The sequence below is a fragment of the Rousettus aegyptiacus genome, unplaced genomic scaffold (genome assembly GCF_014176215.1).
Source record: "Rousettus aegyptiacus isolate mRouAeg1 unplaced genomic scaffold, mRouAeg1.p scaffold_m13_p_1, whole genome shotgun sequence".
In the NCBI taxonomy this organism is placed as follows: Eukaryota; Metazoa; Chordata; class Mammalia; order Chiroptera; family Pteropodidae; genus Rousettus; species Rousettus aegyptiacus.
Genome location: NW_023416284.1, coordinates 88439245 through 88460261, shown reverse-complemented (window position 1 = coordinate 88460261; position 21017 = coordinate 88439245). Strand labels below are relative to the sequence as shown.

The 21017-nt window shown below is 47.2% G+C and overlaps 2 protein-coding genes across 10 annotated transcripts; both read left to right on the top strand.

The window, feature by feature from the left end:
• The first annotated feature begins 93 nt into the window (after positions 1-93).
• On the top strand, positions 94-15094 carry MDC1 (mediator of DNA damage checkpoint 1). Of its 8 annotated transcripts, none has more exons than XM_036237978.1 (15): positions 94-203; positions 1706-1871; positions 4264-4402; positions 4958-5338; positions 5424-5499; positions 5794-7262; positions 7761-7826; positions 8449-9246; positions 9354-9397; positions 9886-11937; positions 12019-12135; positions 12256-12438; positions 13047-13172; positions 13284-13394; positions 14335-15094. In XM_036237978.1, the coding sequence occupies exons 2-15, from the start codon at positions 1869-1871 to the stop codon at positions 14500-14502; spliced, it is 5733 nt and encodes a 1910-aa protein (XP_036093871.1). In that variant the 5' UTR covers positions 94-203; positions 1706-1868; the 3' UTR covers positions 14503-15094. The 8 variants fall into 8 exon arrangements, with proteins under 8 accessions (XP_036093871.1, XP_036093869.1, XP_015976213.1 ...); XM_036237976.1 differs by having other exon boundaries at positions 103-1540; XM_016120727.2 differs by having other exon boundaries at positions 103-1871.
• A 2447-nt stretch (positions 15095-17541) lies between these two features.
• NRM (nurim) lies at positions 17542-20426 on the top strand. 2 transcript variants are annotated; one of them, XM_016120730.2, is made up of 4 exons: positions 17543-17703; positions 18287-18483; positions 19028-19204; positions 19543-20426. In XM_016120730.2, exons 1-4 carry the CDS (start codon positions 17571-17573, stop codon positions 19822-19824), a joined length of 789 nt encoding a protein of 262 aa, XP_015976216.1. In that variant the 5' UTR covers positions 17543-17570; the 3' UTR covers positions 19825-20426. The 2 variants fall into 2 exon arrangements, with proteins under 2 accessions (XP_015976217.1, XP_015976216.1); XM_016120731.2 differs by lacking the exon at positions 19028-19204 and having other exon boundaries at positions 17542-17703.
• The last annotated feature ends 591 nt before the right edge of the window (positions 20427-21017 follow it).

The following is a 21017-nucleotide window of genomic DNA, read 5'->3' as shown; positions in this document are numbered from 1 at the left end:
CGCGCATGCGCCGGGCCGGGAGGCGGGCGAAGGCGCCCGCGCGGCGCTCGGGAGACAAAGCCTCGGCGAGGCTGGCTCTGATAAGTCAATGGCGGTCAGGTAGCCAACGTCCATTGGTCTCTGTTCGGGTGGACGAGTGCAGTTCTCTCTGGGAGTTGTAGTCCTCTATTGTTGTCCACGCTGCAAAATGAAGGGACGAACGGGTGAATGCTGGGTTTGGGGGTTTTGGGGTTTTTTTGCGTTTTATGAAAAATGACCTAGCGTAAGATGACTTTCCTCTATACCTGAGGTTTTTTTGTTTGTTTTTAATGCAAAAAGGGAGTCGTTTTGGGGGCTAAAGGCATCGGAAACCCTAGGGTGCCAGGCTTTGGAAGGTGGAGTAGGCACGCCCTGAAAGCTCCATGCTGCGGTAGCTCTTGGGAAGACAGGGCCGCTTAGCTCAGCGAAAAATGGGGAAATATGTAACACCCTGCTCTGCTATATAACAGCTGGCCCTTTGGTGACCAAGGCATGAACTCCACTAAGCTGCTGCTCCCCCAGATATCTCAAAAAATGGGGTTGCCTTATCGCTGTACCTCAGGAAAAAGAAAGGGATTGCCTTCTTGCTATTTTCTTGGGAGTTTTCTAATGATTAGAAAGAGAAACAATTGCAGCAAGAGCTTTGCAGGATAGAGATGTAATTGGAGGGTATGTTCAAAGAATAAATAAAATGGTTTAGACAAGCTGATATCTGGGATCTGTGAAGTGGAAATCTCTGTTCATGTAGGAGATCTGGACCTCAGAGCACCGTTGAAGACTCTGGTCTCGTCAGAGAACTATGGGGCAAAATGCCTGATAGAATTTCAGAGTCTTTCCAGCCTGCCTTTAGACACTTTGCTGAAGTCAGTGGTGTTTCAATTCACTGATTTCATTAGGTGGCTGCCATTGCAAATTTTCTAGAGCCTCAGGGCTGAAGTAATGGGAGAAGGGGGGTTCACGGGAGAAAATTGGATGGACTCAAATCAGAGTGTCATGTTTCTTCTCGAGGTTAACTCGTTAGATACTAAGTGTCCACCAAATCAGGAGCTAGGGATACAAAAATGATTATAAATTAGCTCCCTGGTCCCCAGGCTCTTGCAGTTTGGTGAGAAGTGTATGAACAGAGTGGTAAGCGCTGTAATAGAGGACATGTGATAGAAAGGTCATCATTGTAAATTCACATTAGATTCAACACCTCTCAGTCACCTCCTAAATGAAAACATCGAATTGCGTAAGACCCTCTACCCACTTAAAATAGGATGTTTTACGTTTTAGGGCATGATCACAATAAAAGTTATTTTGTTGTAGTGAGTTTGGAATGTAGAATCAGAGGGCTTGTTTCAATTTGTCTCTTACATTAACTGTAGGAACTGAGCCACGTCATTTAACTTCGTGGAGTTACAATTTCTTCTGTAAAATTCACTTCTGCCTATTTGATTATTGTGGTCATAATGAAGTGAGGCAGCGAATGCAAAACGAAACATGATTTTAACATCCTTTCTTCACTCCTTGAAAGACCTCGGTAAGCCTTAAGTTGGTTAGCAAAACGGTTCTCGCTTTTGGCCTTAGGGACCTTTACTTTAGGAAAATGACCTCAAAATGTCCATCAGGGCTGTATTCTCAGGGAGAAAATGACATGACTTCTACTAAGCAAGCCTAACCAAAAGGAAATGAACTATTGTTGCAGTGAGGAGTCCTCAAGCTCCACGCCTGTGGGCTGTTCTCCAAACTGCGGCCTCCGGCCACGACTGCAACCCGCAACCCATTTCCATTTCTCATGAGTCAGCAGCCACCATGTCTGGGAAGACCTAGGAAGGGCGCTCTGGCCGCACTAGTTGCATCAGGAGACTATGGTAAGCCCCTCTAGGCGCCGCGGGCCGCGAGACTCTGTGGTCGCGATTTTGATATCTGCGCGGGAAGGGGGCGGTGGGTGGAGAAGGGGGTGGTCCCTTGGAGCTGCCCAATCGAGGTGCGCTGTTCTGTGTGCGTACCACCGCCTCCACCTCTCTCAACCGATCTCAGTCTTCCGGGAGAAGCCGCTCCTTTGAGCTGTAAGCGGGTGGGGAGAGGGCGGGGCTTTGCCAATCGCTTTGCATCAGGGCTATGAAAGACAGCGACTGGAACCAATCAGCGACTAGGCTCCGTCCCAGCTAGAGCGCTCGCGCCACCCGGTCGCGGCCGTTACTGGTGGCGCGCGCGGGGACTCGAAGTAGGTGAGTTCTAGGGGGCCTCGCCCGCGGCTCCCCGGGTGCCATCTTGGTTCTCCTGGGGGACGGGAGGGGCGTGTCTTGGGTGAGACTGGGCGTAGGAGACTTGGAAATTTGTTTCTGGGATCATAATACTCATCCTTACTTGACGCCCCGCCCCGAGTGTAGGTATGAAGACACTGGGAGACCGTTGGGCCAGGAGGGAACCCACCAGCGTGGGGATCAAAGGTGGTGTCCTGTTGAATTGGAGCCAGGTGTGGGCACCCGCTGAGTTCGCCAGTCACAAGGACAGAGTTAGAACTATCTCCATTGGGGGATCCAACTTTCCCTGTCAACGGTTTCCTCCTAGGGTGGCATCTTTCTAAGTGAATTACACTCATGCTATGTTGTTTTCATCTGCTTTCATTGGTTCTTTCATTAGTAGATTTGATGATGTAACTTCCAGGAGGGCAGGGTTAATATGGTTGGTTCGTGAAGGTGCCCCTAACACTTAGAATGGTACCAGGTGTGGAAACTAGTTGAGTGAATATGATGGACCCTAGGGGAAAAGACGGTTCTATTGTTCCAGTTCTCAAGGGAGTGTGTGAATTCAGGCAGAAATGGAAAGTAATGGTTACAATATAATGAGAAGTGTCAGGATAGGTAGAAGTCCATTGACCACTGTGAAACTTGGGAATATACATCAGAAACACCAGAAAGCAGGGAAAACTCTAGGTAAAGCTTTGCAGAGGAAGTAACATTTGAACCGAATCAGAAAGGATGGGTAGAAATTAGACCAGAAAACTAGAAGGGAAGGGCCAAGGAGCTGGTCAAAGGCATTCAGTTGTGGGGGACAATGTGTTCAGAGACTGGGGAGAAAGAAGGTCCATGTAGCTAACCATAGACTTTTGGGAGGCAGTGAATACATTGCAGGACATGAGGTTCAGATCATGGAGGCTCTTGCTAAGAAGTTTAAATTTTTATTTTATCCTGTGGGCATGATAAGCCATCAAAGAATATTAAACAGAGGAGAGACATTATCTGGGAGAGCTTGGGCAATTTCTTAACCGATCTGTGTGCAGTTTCTTTATCTGAGAAATAGAAGATAATAATACTTTACAAGATTCTTGTGACAAAAGAGTCAGTTTAGTCTGATCATACTGGGATGGTTTGGTAAAGTGTAAAAACCATAGGCTTTGCAGCCAGAAACACATTTATTCCTATCTTTTCCATTTACCTGCTACGTTATCTTGAGCAAATTATTTAATATTTTTAGCTTTTGTTTTCTACATGCTTGCCTCATATGGCTTGTATGCCTAGTACACAAGACAATGCTCAACACACAGTTGATGCTCAGCAAAAGTTAACTCCCTTTAAAATATTTTTCAAACTGAGTTGCAACCCTAAAGTGGATGTTGAGATCAATTTAGTGGGTTGCAAATTGGCATTTAAAAATAGAGAATAGAAAAAAGTAGAATGAAAACTATTGGTGTATTGTATGTAGTAAGGCTAAGAATTGGTTCTCAAATGTTTGTCCATATAAATATGTGTGTATGTATATACAGATGTTCTCCAACTTATGATGGTTTGACTTATGATTTTTCGACTTTACAATATTGCAAAAGTGATATGCATAATGAATTACGTGAGATATTCAACACTTTATTATAAAATAGGCTTTGCATTAGATGATTTTGTTCAACTGTAGGCTAAAGTAACTGTTCTGAGCATAGGCTGGGCTAAGCTATAATCTTTGGTAGGTTAGGTGTATTAAATGCATTCTCAACTTAACAATATTTTCACCTTACAGTGGGTTTATCAAGATGTAACTACATTGTAAGTGGAGGATCATCTATTTGTGAACTTGGGACCTTATAATTTTTCTATGTCATGGTCAAAAATATTGTGTAAATGCTTCTGATGGATAACAACAGAGTGCTTGGCATAAGAGAACCATCAACCTCCATAACTATCAAGGTTTACCCCTGGTTGTGAGTCTCCTCTCTGAGACTGTAAGTGAACCAACGATAGAGATGATGATAATGTGTTTCCTTCCCAGATCATGGAGGACACTCAGGCTATTAGTTGGGAGGTTGAAGAAGAGGAGGAGACAGAGAGACCCAGTGAATCCTTGGGGCGTAGCTTGGAGCCCCTAGGGCGACTACATATCTTCAGTAGTGCCCATGGACCAGAAAAAGGTCAGGGGGTATTGGGTGCTGAAGTACTGGTATAGACCTCTTTATTTTTCTGGGGAAGTGGTTGGGGGTTGTAAGAAGCTTATGCGTATTTTAAAGATATCTGTAAATATTTTTTTTTTTACTGGGAATGAAGAAGAGGGGGATAATTGTGTTGATGGTCCCAAGCAGGTACCCTGGACTCACTGGAGGTGACTTTACTTTGGTAGGAGAAGATGAAGAGATTCAGATAAAAATTCAGCATGGTCTAAAAATGGGTGGTGGTGATGGTTATACAACAGTGTGAATATACTTAATACCACTGAGCTATAAACTTAAAAATGGTTAAAATGGTATCTTTTATGTCTGTTTTATCACCAAAAAAGTCTGGTATAGATGGGCTGTTGGCTATGAATAATGCATTACATATATTCTTCATTATCTAGATGTCCTGGGGCCTTTTATTTTTCTAATGCATGCGGGGATCTTGAGTGACTAGTGGGGTACTTAACAGGAACATTTTCCTAATAGCAGGCCACAACTGTGGCCTTAAAACCTATCTACCTCTCTAATTTTTAGATTTCCCACTCTACCTTGGGAAGAATGTGGTAGGCCGAATGCCTGCTTGCTCTGTGGCTCTGCCCTTTCCATCCATCTCCAAACAACATGCAGTGATTGAAATCTTGGCCTGGGACAAGGCACCTGTCCTCCGGGATTGTGGGAGCCTCAATGGTACTCAAATCCTGAGGCCTCCTAAGGTCCTGAGCCCTGGCATGAGTCATCGTCTGAGGGACCAAGAGTTGGTTCTCTTTGCTGACTTGCCCTGCCAGTACCATCGCCTGAATGTCCCTTTGCCCTTTGTTTCCCGGGGTCCTCTAACTGTAGAGGAGACACCCAGGGTACAGGGAAGAACTCAACCACAGGGGCTCCTGTTGGCTGAGGACTCAGAAGAAGAAGTAGGTAAGGGTGTGTATTGGGAGTGTGGGTGAGGAGACAGGGATGGTGAGTGTAAAACTGTCAACTTACTCCTTTCTACCCTTGACAGATTCTCTTTCTGAAAGGTGTGTGGCAAAAGAACCAAGGACCACATCCTCCCCTGTGGCAACAGTAGTTCCAGAGAGGTGAGTGCTGAAGGGCCAGACACCTGAGTCTTTAGAAGAAAGAGGAGCCAGGGTCTGCAGGATCCATCTCTGAGAGAGATAATTATGAAAGTCAGGGCTGGGGAACTACACACATACTCTTTTACTCAGCTGAATTTTTATTGAACATCTTTTGTATGCCAAGTAGAGAACTAATTGCTGGAGATAGAAAGACAAATACTATCTTGTCTCTGCCCTCAAGGAGCTCACAGTTGAGTCAAGTATCCCTGCCTGGGAAACAGATTCTATAGATCTTCTCTTCTCTTTCCTTCATAGCGATGAAGAGGGGCCTTCCCTTGCCCCAGATGGCCCTGGGCCACCTTTTACCTTCAACTTGGATAGTGACACAGATAAGGAAGAAAATCAGCAACGAGCAGCAGGGGAGGCTTCCTCAGCTGCCACAAGAGATGCCACTGCAGAGACAGAACAACCTAAAGCTGTCGTAACTGAAATCCAGCTTGAAAAGAATCAGTGTTCAGTGAAGGAGAGGAACAATGACACAAAAGTCGAGAGTGATGTGAGGAATGGAGTGGTTCCAACTGGAGTGATTTCAGAGAGGTGCCAACCTGCTGGGGAGGACAGTGAAACAGATGTGGATGATGAGAGCAGGCCTCCAGGAAGGCCAGTTGATGTCCATCTAGAAAGGGCCCAGCCTTTTGGCTTCATAGACAGTGATACTGACCTGGAAGAAGAGGGGGTTCCTGCAACCCCAGCTATAGATCCTGTGAAGAGGAAACAAGTCCTCCATGGAGTTAGTACAAACAGTCCTGGGGGGCCTGACTTGGCACATCTTCAGGAGACCCTGGCTGATAGTGATACAGATGTGGAAGAGGGCGAGGCTTCACTGATGGTCCCTCTGGAGAGAAGCCAAGCCTCTATGGTGATTGACAGTAATACAGATGACGAGGAAGAAGTCTCAGCAGCACTTACTTTGGCATGTCTGAAAGAGAGCCGAGCTGTTGTGTGGAACAGAGACACAGATGTGGAAGAGGACAGGACACAACCTGTGGCCATTCTGGAGCAAAGCCAAACTTCCTCTGAGAGAGACAGCGACACAGATGTGGAGGAGGAAGGGTTCCTAGTGGAAAAGAGAAAATCCGTCCCCAAGGGTCACACAGACAAAGCACATTCAGAAAAGAGCCAACCTCCTTTTGGTGACAGTGATCTAGAGGTGGAGGAAGATAAGAGCTCACCTGGAGTCCACCTGGAGAGAGGCCAAGCCTCTGCCACAGTGGGCATCAATGCACAAGTGGAAGAGGAAGTCCAATCAGGGCCAGCTGTTACACTTCAGGAGAAGCATCAGATGCCTGTGGTATGGACAAATCGAACAAATACGGAATCAGAAGAGGGCCCAGCAAAGTCACCTGTGGTACATCTAGAGGAAGCCCAGCCTCCTCCAGGTGGGGACTGTGAAACAGATGCTGAGGAGGGTGCATCCTTAGCAGCTTTGGCAGTGGCAGATGTAAGAAAAAGCCAGCTTCTAGCAGAAAGGGAAGTAAAGTGTGCTTTAGCTGTTCTTGAGCAGGGGAGAGCTCTTGAGGCTGACGTTCAGGATAGGTCACCTGTAGCACAAGTGGAGCAGGACCTTCTCCCTGTCTCACAAGAGAACCTAACAGATCTGGTAGTAGACACAGAAACTCCAGGGGAACCCACCCAGCCACAAAGAAGGGGAGCCCAGCCTCCTACAGAAAGTGAAAGAGAACCACATGTGGACATGACCAAAGACTCCAGAGACAACAATGATGGTAAGCGCTGGCCTGCCTTTCTTCATTAACTCCTAAAATAAAGAAAGCTTATAGGGTGTCTTAGTCCATTCAAGCTGCTATAACAAAATACCACATAGTAGAAGGCTTATAAACAATAAACATTTATTTTTCACAGTTCTAAAGGCCAGAAAGTCCAAGATCAAGATACCAGCAGATTTGGTGTCTAGTGAACGCCCTCTTTCTGGTTCATAGGTGGCCATTTCGCTGTGTCCTTGCGTGGAAAGACACGGGGTCTCCTTTTTAAGGGCACTAATCCCATTCATGAGGCCTCCTAATGACCCAATCATTTACCAAGGACCCCACCTCCTAATACTATCACAATGGGGACTGAGTTTCAACATAAGAATTTGGGGGGAGGAGTCACAAACATTCAGTTCATTGCATATTGGTTTGGGTTGGGGAGAGAACATTAGAGAAAAAGTAAGGAATTATGGGTCAGATATGACTTTTTATTATCCTTTATTCCTCCCTCACCAGATTCTGAAGATCTGGATCTACAAGCTACCCAGTGCTTTGTGGAGAGAGAGAATCAGAACCTGGAAGGTGAGGACATCTGTGTCATGGGGACCTTGGTACAAGGAGGAGCTGGGAGATTAGACTGGTGGTTCTTGAGGGGTGTGAAAGCTGGCATGGGCAAGACTGAAGACTGAAAATGGGCCATTGGAGTGTTATGGATGTGCTGTGCTTAGGTCGTTTTTTCTTGTGTAGTGGTCCAGAGCAGGAAGACGAACCTACCCAGGCCTTCCTGTTTACTCTACCCAAGGGCCTGGCCCTTCACGCTGCAGCTTCCAGGCCCCTATATGAGAAACTCTCCCCTTCTCTGTGCCCTTAACTTGGCATCCTTGTTTTCTCAACCTCTACACATTTCTTTCATAATCATTAATTATTTTGTTGATGTTTCTCCATTTCATTAGGAAAAAAATGCCATATTAAGTTAGACCCATAGAACAACTAGTCTAACATAAATTTTAAGAGGCTTCTGTGAGAGCTTTCTTATGATGGTATGGTCTTACTTTTTGGACAAACATTAAATGTTACAACTATCCTTATTCCCAGCTTTCCTTTAATAACCTATATAGATTTATTGTTCATGAATTAATCTTAATCCTTTCTCAGTCTATTACCTTCTCAATCTCCCCCCTCCTCTCTGATGCTCTACTTCCAGGTGCCCTGGATGAGCCATGGGAGGTCTTGGCTACACAGCCCTTCTGTCCGAGAGAGTCTGAAGCCTCTGTGACCCAGCCCATTGCTGCCCACCATGAGGCCCATGGATCTTGCTCTTCTCCGTCTAGAGCAGTGCATCGAGACCAACACCCAGAAAGCTCAGTTCATGCAGAACCATTGGGGATTCAAGGCAGAGGGATGCAGACTGTGGAGAGAGGCATGGGTATACCAAGAGAAACAGCAGAGAGGGTGACCCCCAAGAGGAGGCCGTTGGAGTGGGAAACCAAGAACCTGCCACCAAAAGGAGAGAGTGAAGATGTGATAGGAGAGGAAGAATTAACCAGAGTGATTCAGGACAGAGAACAAAAACAGGTGTTAGCTAGACCCACTCAGAAACAAGAATCTGATAAAATGGTGAAACGTACAAGTACAGAAGAGGATCTGGAGAGTTTAAAGGTAGAAAATGAGACATCCAAGGAACTACAAGAGAAAGAGGTAGTAGAGCAGACTCTTGGAAGAGAAATATTTGAGAGAAAAGCAGATAAACTAGTACCAGAGAGAGAGTGTGAGCCAGGTGAGTTAGAGGTCAGCATACCCAAAGTGTTACTGGACAGAGGCGCACAGAAAGGGGAGATAGAAAGAGAGAGCCAATACCAGAAAGGACAAGCCTCCAGTTCAACACCAGAACCTGAAGTAGGGGCAGAGGACCTTCAGAGATTAGCTTCAGCCCGGATGGCTTCCAGGAGCCAGTCAGGTGGAGAAAGGGGAGCCCCAATGAACCCGAGGAGGCAGCAGAGAGGTGAGTGAAGGTAGAGGGGAACCCAAGTTGTTATACAGCCCTCATAATAATCAGCTCCTAAGTAACTGCTTAGACCTCAGCTACACTTGTCTTTATTTTCTGTCTAGGTCACTTGAATTGCAAGATACCACCTGCTGAGGAGCCTTCTAGGGTGAGAGCTGCTTTCTCTACCTCTCCCTACTCCAGGAGTCACCTCTGCATCTCCTTCACTACCCCTTCTCCTGACCTTGCTTTCATTTACTCTTTCTCATCTTCATTGTCTTCCATTTTCACCACTCTTTAGTGGGCTTCTCTGTCCCTTTTACCATGGCACCTATTGTTTTCTATACATCTGTTTCCCAGGTTCTGTCTCTTGCTACCTGACTCAGAAAGAAAATCCCTTTCTGTGTGTCCTTTCCCTCTTTTCCCAACCGTCCATCATTCATATACTCAGAACACTATACTGGTGTTAGTGGGGACAGGTCCATGGGAAAGAAGACCGCTCTCTCCCTAGGAAGTTCTCAGTCTAATGGAAGATGGCCCAGACAGAAAGAGAAATGCCAGTGAGCACACTCTAACCCTAAACAAGTATCAAGAACAGTATCCAGTCCTATTTTCCTTCTGCTTCTTCCTCCTTCACTTGCTTCTATTTCTCTGCAGGGTGATCCAGAATCCCTAGATGCTTATCTGCCTCCGACAGTACCTGAAGCTTCATCCCCGCCTCAAACCCCCCTTATCACTCAGAGCCAAAAACATCCTGCACCTCAGCTCCTCTTTTCTCCCTTTCCACCTTCTTTAGAGCCTCCCATTGCTATGACAAGGCAAAACCGGAGTCAGGAAGCTCTAAAGACTCCCTTGTCCTCAGAGCTGGCTTCTTTTCATGCAAAACCCAAAGCCAGGTTCCGGGGGTCCTCTGGGATGACATCTCCAGTTTCTTCTTTAGCCCCAGAGCCCCACTTCACCTCCATAGACCAGCCCGTCAGCCCTAAGCCCACATCTTGGGCCACTCGAATCAGGACACGTAGGTTCTCTGAAATGACCCCTGCACCACTTGTCCCTATGGCCCCTGAGCTTCAGTCTTCCACCTCCAAAGACCAGCCTGTAACCCCCAAACCCACATCTCGAGTTACTCGGAGCAGAACACATAGATCTTCTGTCAAGACTCCTGCACCAGTTGTCCCCATAGGCCCTCAGTTCCAGCCTTCCATCTCCACAGACCAGCCCATCACCCCCAAGCCCACATGTCGGGCCACTCGGGGCAGGACACATAGGTCCTCTGTCAAGACCCCTGAACCAATTGTCCCCTCAGCCCCTGAGCTCCAGCTTTCCATTTCCACAAACCAGCCTGTCACCCCCAAACCCACATCTCGGGGCAGGACACATAGGTCCTCTGTCAAGATCCCTGAACCAATTGTCCCCTCAGCCCCTGAGCTCCAGCTTTCCATTTCCACAAACCAGCCTGTCACCCCCAAACCCACATCTCAGGGCAGGACACATAGGTCCTCTGTCAAGACACCCGAACCAATTATCCCCTCAGCTCCTGAGCTACAGCATTCCACTTCAATGGACCAGCCTGTCTCCTCTAGACCCACATCTCGGGCTACTCAGGACAGGACACACAGGTCCTCTGTCAAGACCCCCCAATCAATTGTCCTCACAGCCCCTGAGCTCCAGTCTTCTACCTCCAAAGGTCAGTCTGTCACCACTGAGCTCATATCTGGGGCCACTTGGGGTAAGGTACATAGATCTTTTGTCAAGACCCCTGAACCAATTGTCCCCATCGTTCCCGAACTCCAACCTTCCACCCCTACAGACCAGCCTGTCACCTCCAAACCCATATCTCGGGGCAGGACTCGTAGGTCCTCTGTTAAAACCCCTGAATCAATTGTCCCCACAGCCCCTGAGGTCCAGCTTTCCACTTCCACAAACCAGCCTGTCACCCCCAAACCCACATCTCGGGGCAGGACACATAGGTTCTCTGTCAAGACCCCTGAACCAATTATCCCCTCAGCCCATGAGCTACAGCATTCCACTTCCATGGACCAACCTAACCCCTCTAGACCCACATCTCGGGCCACTCGTGTCCTACGTAGGTCCTCTGTAAAGACCCACCAACTAGTTGAGTCCACAGCCCTTGACCTTGAGCTTCCCAACCCCACTGACCAGTTTGTCACCCCCAAAGCCATAGCTCAGGGTGCTCAGAGCAGGACACTAAGGTCTACAACAAGTTCTGTGCTGGTTTCTACCAAACTTGAATTCCAGCCTCCCACAGACCAGCCTATTCCCCCTGAACCCTTTCCTCCAGGCAATTGTAGTGGGAGAGCAAGGGCCACTAGGAAGCATGGGCCCCTTTCAGTTCCCATAGTTCATGAACCTTGCTCTGCACCCCCTGAACCTAACTCCCGGTCCTCAAGGAACCAAAGGCGAGGAGCAGTAAGAGCAGCTAAGTCCCGTAGGACCATTCCTGAGCCTGCCTTTGCCCAGCTTCCTGAGGCACCCACTCATGCTCCTCAGATCCAAAAGGCAGAGGAAGTAGGTATATACAAGTTCACCCCAGAGCCCCAGCCCAAGGTCTCTCAAAACCACAAGAGGCCTTTAGGTACTGCAGATTTACTCCCACTGCAAAAACGGCTCCAAAGAGGGGAAGTCCCCCAGAAGACAGCATTCCTCAAGGAAAAGGAAGACCCTGCAGAGAGGCCAGGGAAGGAAGAGGTGAGGAGAAGGCTGGGGCTACAGAGCTGGGAAAGGACTCAGGGGCTCAGAAACACCTACCAAGATCCTTCTCAATCCCAGGATGTAGTGATTACAGGACCAGGAAAGAGAAAGAGAGACCAGACCGAGGAGGAGCCCGAGGGAATGCCAGGCCGCAGCCTCCGCCGGACCAAACTTAACGAGTCCACAGCCCCCAAAGTAGGAGGAAAGGGGCATGGGGCTTTGTCGGAGTAGGTGTGGGAGGATGGGAGGAGACCTAAGGGATTTGGGAGATGAGTCCTGGTTGTCGTGACCAGCTCAGCCCAACCCCATCCACAGGTGCTCTTCACAGGAGTGGTGGATGCCCGGGGAGAGCGGACAGTGCTGGCCCTGGGGGGAAGTCTAGCCAGCTCAGTGGCAGAGGCATCCCACCTGGTAACTGATCGAATCCGGAGGACTGTCAAGTTTCTGTGTGCCCTGGGGCGGGGCATCCCTATCCTTTCCCTGGACTGGCTGCACCAGGTGAGAGACCGGGAGATGATGACAGGCCAATAGAGAGTGACTATAGAAGACTGCTTACATAGCACTCAAGAAGGTGGTGGGAGGAAAGCAGGCACAGGAAGAAAAGGGTAAGGCTTGATTCAAAAAACACTGACTTCTGGTGTAGCCATAGTGTCTAATGCTACCACTAACCCAGAGGTGCAGCTGCTGCTTCTAGTGAAATCACACTAGAAGGAAGAAGGATTATTAAATTAGACCAGATTTTGCTAAATGTAAATAATATAACAATGCTGGTTTCTGGAGGAGGAGAACCTAAAATATGAATGAATTTCCTTGACTTATGCTAGATTCTTGTAATGACAACAAAATATGCATTTTTAAAAAACCTTTCAATGTTTGGATTTTGTGAAGCTGTTTTCTGTTAAAGGGGAATGCTTTGAAAAGGCATTATAAATGCCATTTTTATGAGTTAGTCATGATATCTTGGGGGAAAGGATAGTGTTCTTTGAAGACTTAATTAAAGGTGTTTTTGGTTTAAAAAAAAAAACTTGCACTCCCTGAAAATGCTAAGCAGCAGAGTTGGGTGACGGGGCTGGCCTGAGCATTGATGCTGACTGGTCTGTCCTCAGTCCCGCAAGGCTGGTTGCTTCTTGCCCCCGGATGAATATGTGGTGACTGATCCTGAGCAGGAGAACAACTTTGGCTTCAGCCTTCGAGATGCCCTGAGCCGGGCCCAGAAGCGAAGGCTGCTGGAGGTGAGAGGCTATTTTCCCTCCCTATGCTTCAGCCCTCCCTCCAGAAGTTTCTTAACAGTCCATGCCTCTAAGTACAGATATCCACTGTCTCCACCATTTTCTTCCTCTTAGGGCTATGAGATTCATGTGACCCCTGGAGTCCAGCCACCTCCACTTCAGATGGGAGAAATCATCAGCTGCTGTGGAGGCACTGTCCTATCCAGCATGCCCCGGTCCTATAAGGTATAAGTGGTATGTTCTGGATCTGCTGAGGTGGCAGCTAAAGAGGTGGCTGGAATGGCAAAGGGTTGTAGGACAAAACAGAGGCATAGCTGGGAATATAGAGTAGTGAAAAGAGTGGAGGAAGAGGTACAGAAAAGGATAGGAATGAAGGAAGAGGTCTGTAAATACCAAATGGACTTATTTTTATTTGGTATTTTTAAAAATTTCAAATATATGCAAAAAAAAGAACAATGCAGTGAACCTCCATATACCAAATACTCAGATTCAACAGGTCAACTTACATTTTGCTACATTTGCTCTTTCTATTCCTTTTTTCTTTTTCATTTTCTTTGCTGATGTATTTTAAAGGAAATGCAAACACATTATTTCTTTCTATAGCCTTAAAGTACACATGTCTAAGAAATATGTACATTTTCTTACATAATCACAATGCCATTATTGATCCATAGCAAAATTAACAATGGTGTCTCTGTTATTTTCTCATACTCCATTAATCAAATTTCTGCAGTTGTCTGAAAATGTCTTTTTACAGTTCACTTCAGGTTTCAAACAAGATCTGTGTATTGCCATAATTGTTATATCTCTCAATTCTTCTATTCCAGAGCTTACCCTAACCCACCCAACCTTTTTTATGTCATTGACTTCCTGTAGAAATTAGGTCAGTTGTCCTTTAGAATGTTTCTCAGTATGGATTTTTATGTTTGCTTCCTGTTGTGTCATTTATCTTATTCTTCTATCTTTTATATTTCCTGTAAATTAGTTAATTTTAAATGCTTGAATAAATTCAACTTTTTTGGCATAGACAGTGCAGTGTGCTTCCCGTGGCTTCATATCTGGAGATACCATTTTAGTGATGCAAATATTGATGAGTGGGTCCTAAACCTATTTCTAGGATTCTTTTCCAACTTGACTTTCTGTCTTTTCTCTCTCTCTTCCCCAGCCTCAGAGAGTTGTGATCACGTGCTCCCAGGACTTCCCTCGATGCTCCATTCCATTTCGGGTTGGCCTGCCCATCCTTTCACCTGAGTTCCTGCTAACAGGAGTGCTGAAACAGGAAGCCAAGCCAGAGGCCTTTGTTCTCTCCACTTTGGAAATGTCATCCACCTAAAAACTACCCCATACCCTTTTCCCTCCCAGACCATTAAATGAAGTGTTAGAGAAAATATTTGGAAGAAAGTATTTAGGGCTTTAGAAAGGAATGGGGTATATTAATCTGATTTGTCTTAAAACATGGGTGGGGCTGAAAAGGTTTAGGGGAAAACAAAGTTAGGGAGATTGGGAGCCACAGATTTTTGTAAATTTAAAGTTGGCTGATCTCTTGCTGAGATATCTTGAGTAGTTCCATCTTTAGCTGGACTGATGTATTTATCGCTGGGACTGATGTACTTATTGCTAGGTGGCATAGTGTCCTGCCTCCCATTTGAAAGCCATCTCTCTTCTCTTCTTTCTGGGATTCTTATCCTCTGAAAGATAGTGGAAACAATTTTGGTATCAGGAACTTGAAGGGATGCTTGAATTATGAGGGTGGAGTTATTAAATGCTACTATAATATTTTTCTCTCTCCTGGCCCCATCGTGTTAGAAGCGTCCTTTAGCTTTGAATTTGAGCAAGTCTCTGCACATTTCTGGCCTGCTTTTCCAGTATTTATAAATTTGAGCTTAGGTGTAACCTCTATGATAAATAAATATTTAATCCATGCCTTATGGTGTGAAGTTTTCTTTATATATAAGATTTCTTAAATTTAAGTTTTTAAAAGTTTTTTGCTTTACAAGGCTGTGGAGAAGTTGGAACCCTTATACATTGCTGGTAGAAATGTAAAATGGTTTAGCCACTACGGTAAACAGTTTGACAGTTTCTCAAAAAGTTAAACATATCATTACCAAATGACCCAGCAATTCCACTTGTAGGTATACACCTGAATGAAAACACTTGTTCACAAATACTGTACACAAATGTTTCTATCAACACTTTTCACAAGAGCCAAAAGGTGAAAACAAATGTTCATCAGCAGATGATAAACAAATTGCGGCATACCAATACAATGGATTATTATTTAGCTGTAAAAAGGGATGAAATACTGATTCATGCTACAATGCTTTGAGGATGAACCTCAAAGGCATTATGCTAAGCGAAAAAAGCCAGACACAAAAGTTCACATTGTCTGATTCCCCTTATGTGAAATACCCAAAATAAGTAAATCCATAGAGATGAAAGAAATTAGTGGTTGCCAGAGGATGGAAATAATGAGTACAGGGTTTTATTTTGGGGTGATGAAAATGCTTTGGAACTAGACAGAGGTGGCGGTTGCACACATGAATGTACCAAATGCCACTGGATTGTCCTCTTTAAAACGGTTATGTGAATTTCACTTCAATAGAAAAAGTTGATTAGTTTTGTGCATTTTTCTGCAGGGTATACCTAAGTTTGGAAAAATGTAGCATGAGCTTTGCCAAACACTACTGACTTTTAAATATACTTAATCTCTTAATATATTTAAGGACAGCTTTTGTGGGTGTGGCATACAGTAGGACCTAAATAAACGTTAGTCCCTTTGCACAATTCAAAGCCTCATACTGTGTGAAACTGTCCATGTCATTAAGGTCCATGGGATTCCTTACAGTACCTGCCATCTCTATAGCCCCATTTAGCACTCACTTAATGACTGGTATCATTTGAATGTCTCAGTTTAAACTAGGGAATAGGGATCTTATGCTTCTAACGAATCCCACAGCTTGTAGCGCATCATGTAATAAGTGTCTATTAGTCAGGATCCTAGCAGGAAACAATGGTACAGTCAAATTAAGATAATTTGAGGAGAGTTTAATAAAGTAAAAATTACCAAGAACTAGGCAGAATGTAGAGAAATCACAAAGAATACTGCAGTACCCACGGCTTTGTGGTGACCACCTCTAACCTTGAAAGGATGATTTTTATTGATGTAGTCCATTCAGGATAGCTTACTCAAGCAGAAAGTGGGGTAGAGTGGATCTGGAAGGAAAATATAAGATGTCTGATACGGCATTTACAATAGTGTTGATTGATAGGAGGAGTAGGTTTGATTCAGAGGAGGGCTGGAGTACTGAACTTCAGGGAGGGAGAAGGAATATGTAGAGCCTGTGAGTTGCTGCTTGGCAATTTTCTCATCCATGAGCCCACGGAGATAGCAGCTCCTTAATTCTCATCTTGGGAAATTTTATCTCTTTGGGCCTGTTCTATAAGTTGAGGGAATTGGCTTAACAATGTCTAAGGTCATACCATGGTGATAGCTACTGTAAGTATATGATCTTTAAATCTGATGGAGAAAAAAACCCTTTTACTTTGCGTTTTAGACATGAATGTTAGTCTATATCACAAACAGGTCTGTAGGGGAAATATGTTTAACAAAAGATCTTAATTGCTTCTGACTAATGGGGTTGCAAAGTCATAGATAATCACAAACTTGGATAAAATTAACCTACTGCAAGGTTTACAACTGTAATAAAGCTTTCTACCATATTTTCACATTTATATTCTCATGGTTACAAATCAATAGCCTTTGGCATTAGAACAAATCTTTTAGTGTTACAGAGAAGTTCTCTGCCCTTCTTAGCAAGTGGAGAAGCAATAACTAAACTTTTTAGTAAGTTACAGAACAAGCATTAAATTCTTTTGCGGTAAAATAGTCACTAACTCTTTTTTTCAGTCTAATAAGATGTAATAAGTGACTGAGCTTTCTTTGGATTCTCAGTCGTCGTCTCACCATTCATTATTGAATGTTAACTGAGGCATGAGAACCTCTGACTGGCTATGTTTTCCAGCTAGGGCTATTAAAGAAGAGGGGTTCCTATTCCTGTTTCCACAAGAACCCTGCAACAGAGGAATTGTCTTCATTTTAGATGGAAAAATTAGCTGAGGTGGAATTCAACCTACGTGAGTGCTGCCGAGCTGCTGCCCTTTCACCTCTCACTTGGGATTCTAACATTCCCTCCGTGACGCGGGGACTGCGGGCTCGGGAAAACTAACCCGGCCTTGGCTTTGCGGCGGTTGGCAGAAGCAGGAGGCAGGAAGCCCGGGAGTCAGAGCGCAGAAGCCCCACCTTCCTGGGCAGGATCCCAGGCGAGAGGCGGGGCCGAGGGCGGGGCCTGCGGCCGCGGGAACCCCAAGCCCGCCCCCTTCCCCACCCCTCGGTTTCTCGCCATGGCCCCTGCACTGCTCCTGGTCCCTGCCGCCCTCGCCTCTTTCATTCTGGCCTTTGGCACTGGAGTGGAGTTCGTGCGCTTTACTTCCCTTAGGCCACTTCTTGGAGGGATGCCGAAGTCTGATGGTTCGGGTGAGCAGGAGGGATCGAGGATAAGCTGTGGGGTAGGGAGGTGGAGCCCGAGGAGAGGGAGCGGGGGCGGGGCTTGTACCTGAATGAGCGGGGAAATGCGGGAGTGGGAACTAGAGCTGAGAAAGTCTCGGAGAAACTGCAGAAGAGATCCGAGGGCTAAATTAGGAACTCAAGGATTATCGATTTGGAGAGGCTGGAAAGTGAGGATTGAGACGGTGGGAAAGAGCGATAAACAGTATGCTAGGAAAGTACTTTGTAGAGAGGACTATGGAGAGGAGAGTATTACAAAAAAAAAAAAAAAAGTAAGCATTTAGAGAAGCGATATAAGAGGGGCTATCCAAGGGTGGCCTCTCCTGCTATGACTTCGTAACTGCCCAAAAGGAATCATCTTCCCCAGCTCTGAAGGAGGCCTGGGAAAGAGGGAAGAATCCGGGAATGGGGAAGTGAGGTGGTCAGAGCCTAGAGAGGAAGCATTAAGGCTCTTGAAAGCATTAAGGGACATGGCTTGGGGCCCCAAGAGATGAGCATAAGGTGCTTCCCACCGTCTTCTCGTTCATTTGTCACTTTCTCCAACTCTCCCTAGATGCCCACCAGGGATGGCTGGCTGCCTTGCAGGACCGAAGCATTCTTGCCCCTCTGGCTTGGGATCTGGGGCTTCTGCTACTATTTGTGGGGCAGCACAGCCTCATGGCAACTGAGACAGTGAAGGCATGGATGTCCCGGTACTTTGGGGTCCTTCAGAGGTCATTGTATGTGGCATGCACTGCCCTAGCTTTGCAGGTATGAGGCCCCTGCAGCTGGGTTCCCAAGAGAAACAGAGTCTAGAAGGATGCCCTAGACTGCAGGGGCAAAGACCTTTGGCTTCTGATAAAATGTGGGTTTAGGAGGGGAACTGAGGGTGTTCAGGACTCTAATCTCAGCTTCCATTCCTCCACAGCACAAACCCTACTTTTTATCAAGAAAGGTGTACTGCTTGTCATTCCCCAAGCATGCATACCATGTGATTCTCACCTCTGCAACTGCTTGAGATCCTTTCCTTAACTCCTCTTCAGCCCTACTTTCTTCAAAACCAAGGGCAGGCTTCCCACTTAGTACTCATCTATCTTCTCAGTGGATGCTTGCCATAAGCTACTTTGTACACTTCTCTGGATGGGGTGACCAGAGAGGTACACAAAGTAGCACCTTCTAGGAGGTGAATATTTGTTGGTGATGCTCATAGTAAAGCTGGGGAGAGCTGCAGGCCAGCCTGGGGTAGGGGCATCCTCTGGGTCTGGGTCTCTCAAGGGTGGGTTGCTGGGACACCCAGCCACTCATCCTTCCTCAGCTGGTGATGCGATACTGGGAGTCTGTTCCCAGAGGCCCTGTGCTGTGGGCAGCTCGGACTGAGCCATGGGCCACCTGGGTGCCCCTCCTGTGCTTTGTGCTCCACATCATTTCCTGGCTCCTCATCTTCAGCATCCTTCTCGTCTTTGACTACGCCGAGCTCATGGGCCTCAAACAGGTGAGGCTCCCAGATCCCTACCTGAGACCTCTGATCCTTTCTAGAATGCCTCTTTCCCTTCCAAGGATTTCCCCCCTCCTGCTCCCATGCTCTTCTACCTTTCTCTTGCTTTTGGCTCCCTTTCCTCCCTCTTTCTTGTAAGATAGTCTCCTCTTAACCCACCCTCAAGGGCTAAAAACCATGGGCTTCCTGGGCCTGGGGAAGGTTCATGGCCCAAGATGTAGAAGGGTGGTCCCTGGGCCTGAGTTATAGAAGGAGAGTGGCTGGAAGGAGAGGAAAAGGTGGCAGTTTTGAAAAGGGCTTTGACTCCCATTTCTAAGATGCTCTCCCTATCCTAGGTATATTACCATGTGCTGGGGCTAGGTGAACCTCTGGCCCTGAAGTCTCCGCGGGCTCTGAGACTCTTCTCCCACCTACGCCACCCAGTTTGTGTGGAGCTGCTGACAGTGCTGTGGGTGGTGCCCACTCTGGGCACTGACCGTCTTCTCCTCGCTCTCCTCCTTACCCTCTACCTGGGTCTGGCTCATGGACTTGACCAGCAAGACCTCCGCTACCTCCGAGCCCAGCTGCAAAGAAAACTCCACCTGCTCTCCCGGCCTCAGGAGGGGGAGACCAAGTGAGAAGCTAACTCTGGTTCCAAGCCCTGTACTTCCTCTCCCTCGCAGAATTCAAATCCCTTGACATCCAGACCCTGGTGCTTCAGACCAGAGACCTAAAGCCATGGACTTCATGGAAGGAGGTGTCCCATCCACTCTACTCCCTGGGTCCATCTTCATACTCTAGATTCTGAGTTTCAGCCACTGGACTTTAAGGTCCACTTCTCACTAGCCAGGAAGAGGGAGTGGGGAACTTATCGGTCTCCTCACAGATTAAGGTTTGACACCCCCCTCCCCAACCTCCTCAAAAGAAAGGTCCTGCCTGACCACTCCCCTGGCACAGTTACTTGCCACTGAACCTCAGGGATACCCTTCTCCACGTCTCGCCTCCCTTCCTAGAAGCTAGACCAGGGTCTGCAGGTTTGATGGTAGTGGCTGCCCCTCCAGGCTCCATGCCTTGCATCTCTGCCAGCACCACTGGATGGCTTCTCCACCTTCTTAGGCCCCGCCCGTTCCATACTTGAACCTAGTTGAGAGGATTCTTCTTTTAATTTGGGTGACTAAGGGCTCCTTGTTCTCCTGAGGAACACGCACTGCAGGAAAATAAATATCACATATAACACGCAGTCTGTCAGTGTGTCTCAAGCTGCAGGGCTGAGGTTAGGAAGGAAGGCAAGCCCAAGCCTGGGTGCTTCAAACTCGAGTCTGGGCAACCACAGCGCCCTCTGGCGACTGCTAGGCGGCGGCTACTTCGGGCGGACCCGCCCCCACCTTCTCAAAGTAGCCCAGTCCCCTTTCCTCCACATCACCCAATTTCCCTGCGGCAGACCATGGGACCCATGGGTGACGGGCGCTAAAAAGAGTGGAGCGAGCTTCCAAAGCTACTGACTTCCGAGTGCCTCTCCTGCCGCCTCCCTCCCCATGGAACCCCCGCTGCCTGGCGGCTGCCCGGGACCCCACAACAACAAAGCCTGACCCAAGTCTGGCCCGGGAGGCCAAAGAGTGGGGAGGAGCAGCAGGAGATGGGAAGGGCGTGCCTGGCTGCGAGCAGCTGCTGCTTCCTCCCCAGATCCCTCGAGGGGCCTGAGTCACGGGCCACCGCCCTGGGTCGGCGGGCTGGGGTGGGTGTGTGGACACCTGGGTTCTTCAGGAAAGGACTACCGGGTGAGAGTGAGGTGAGGGAGCCCTGGGGGCAGAGAGACGAGGGTCGAGGGCCA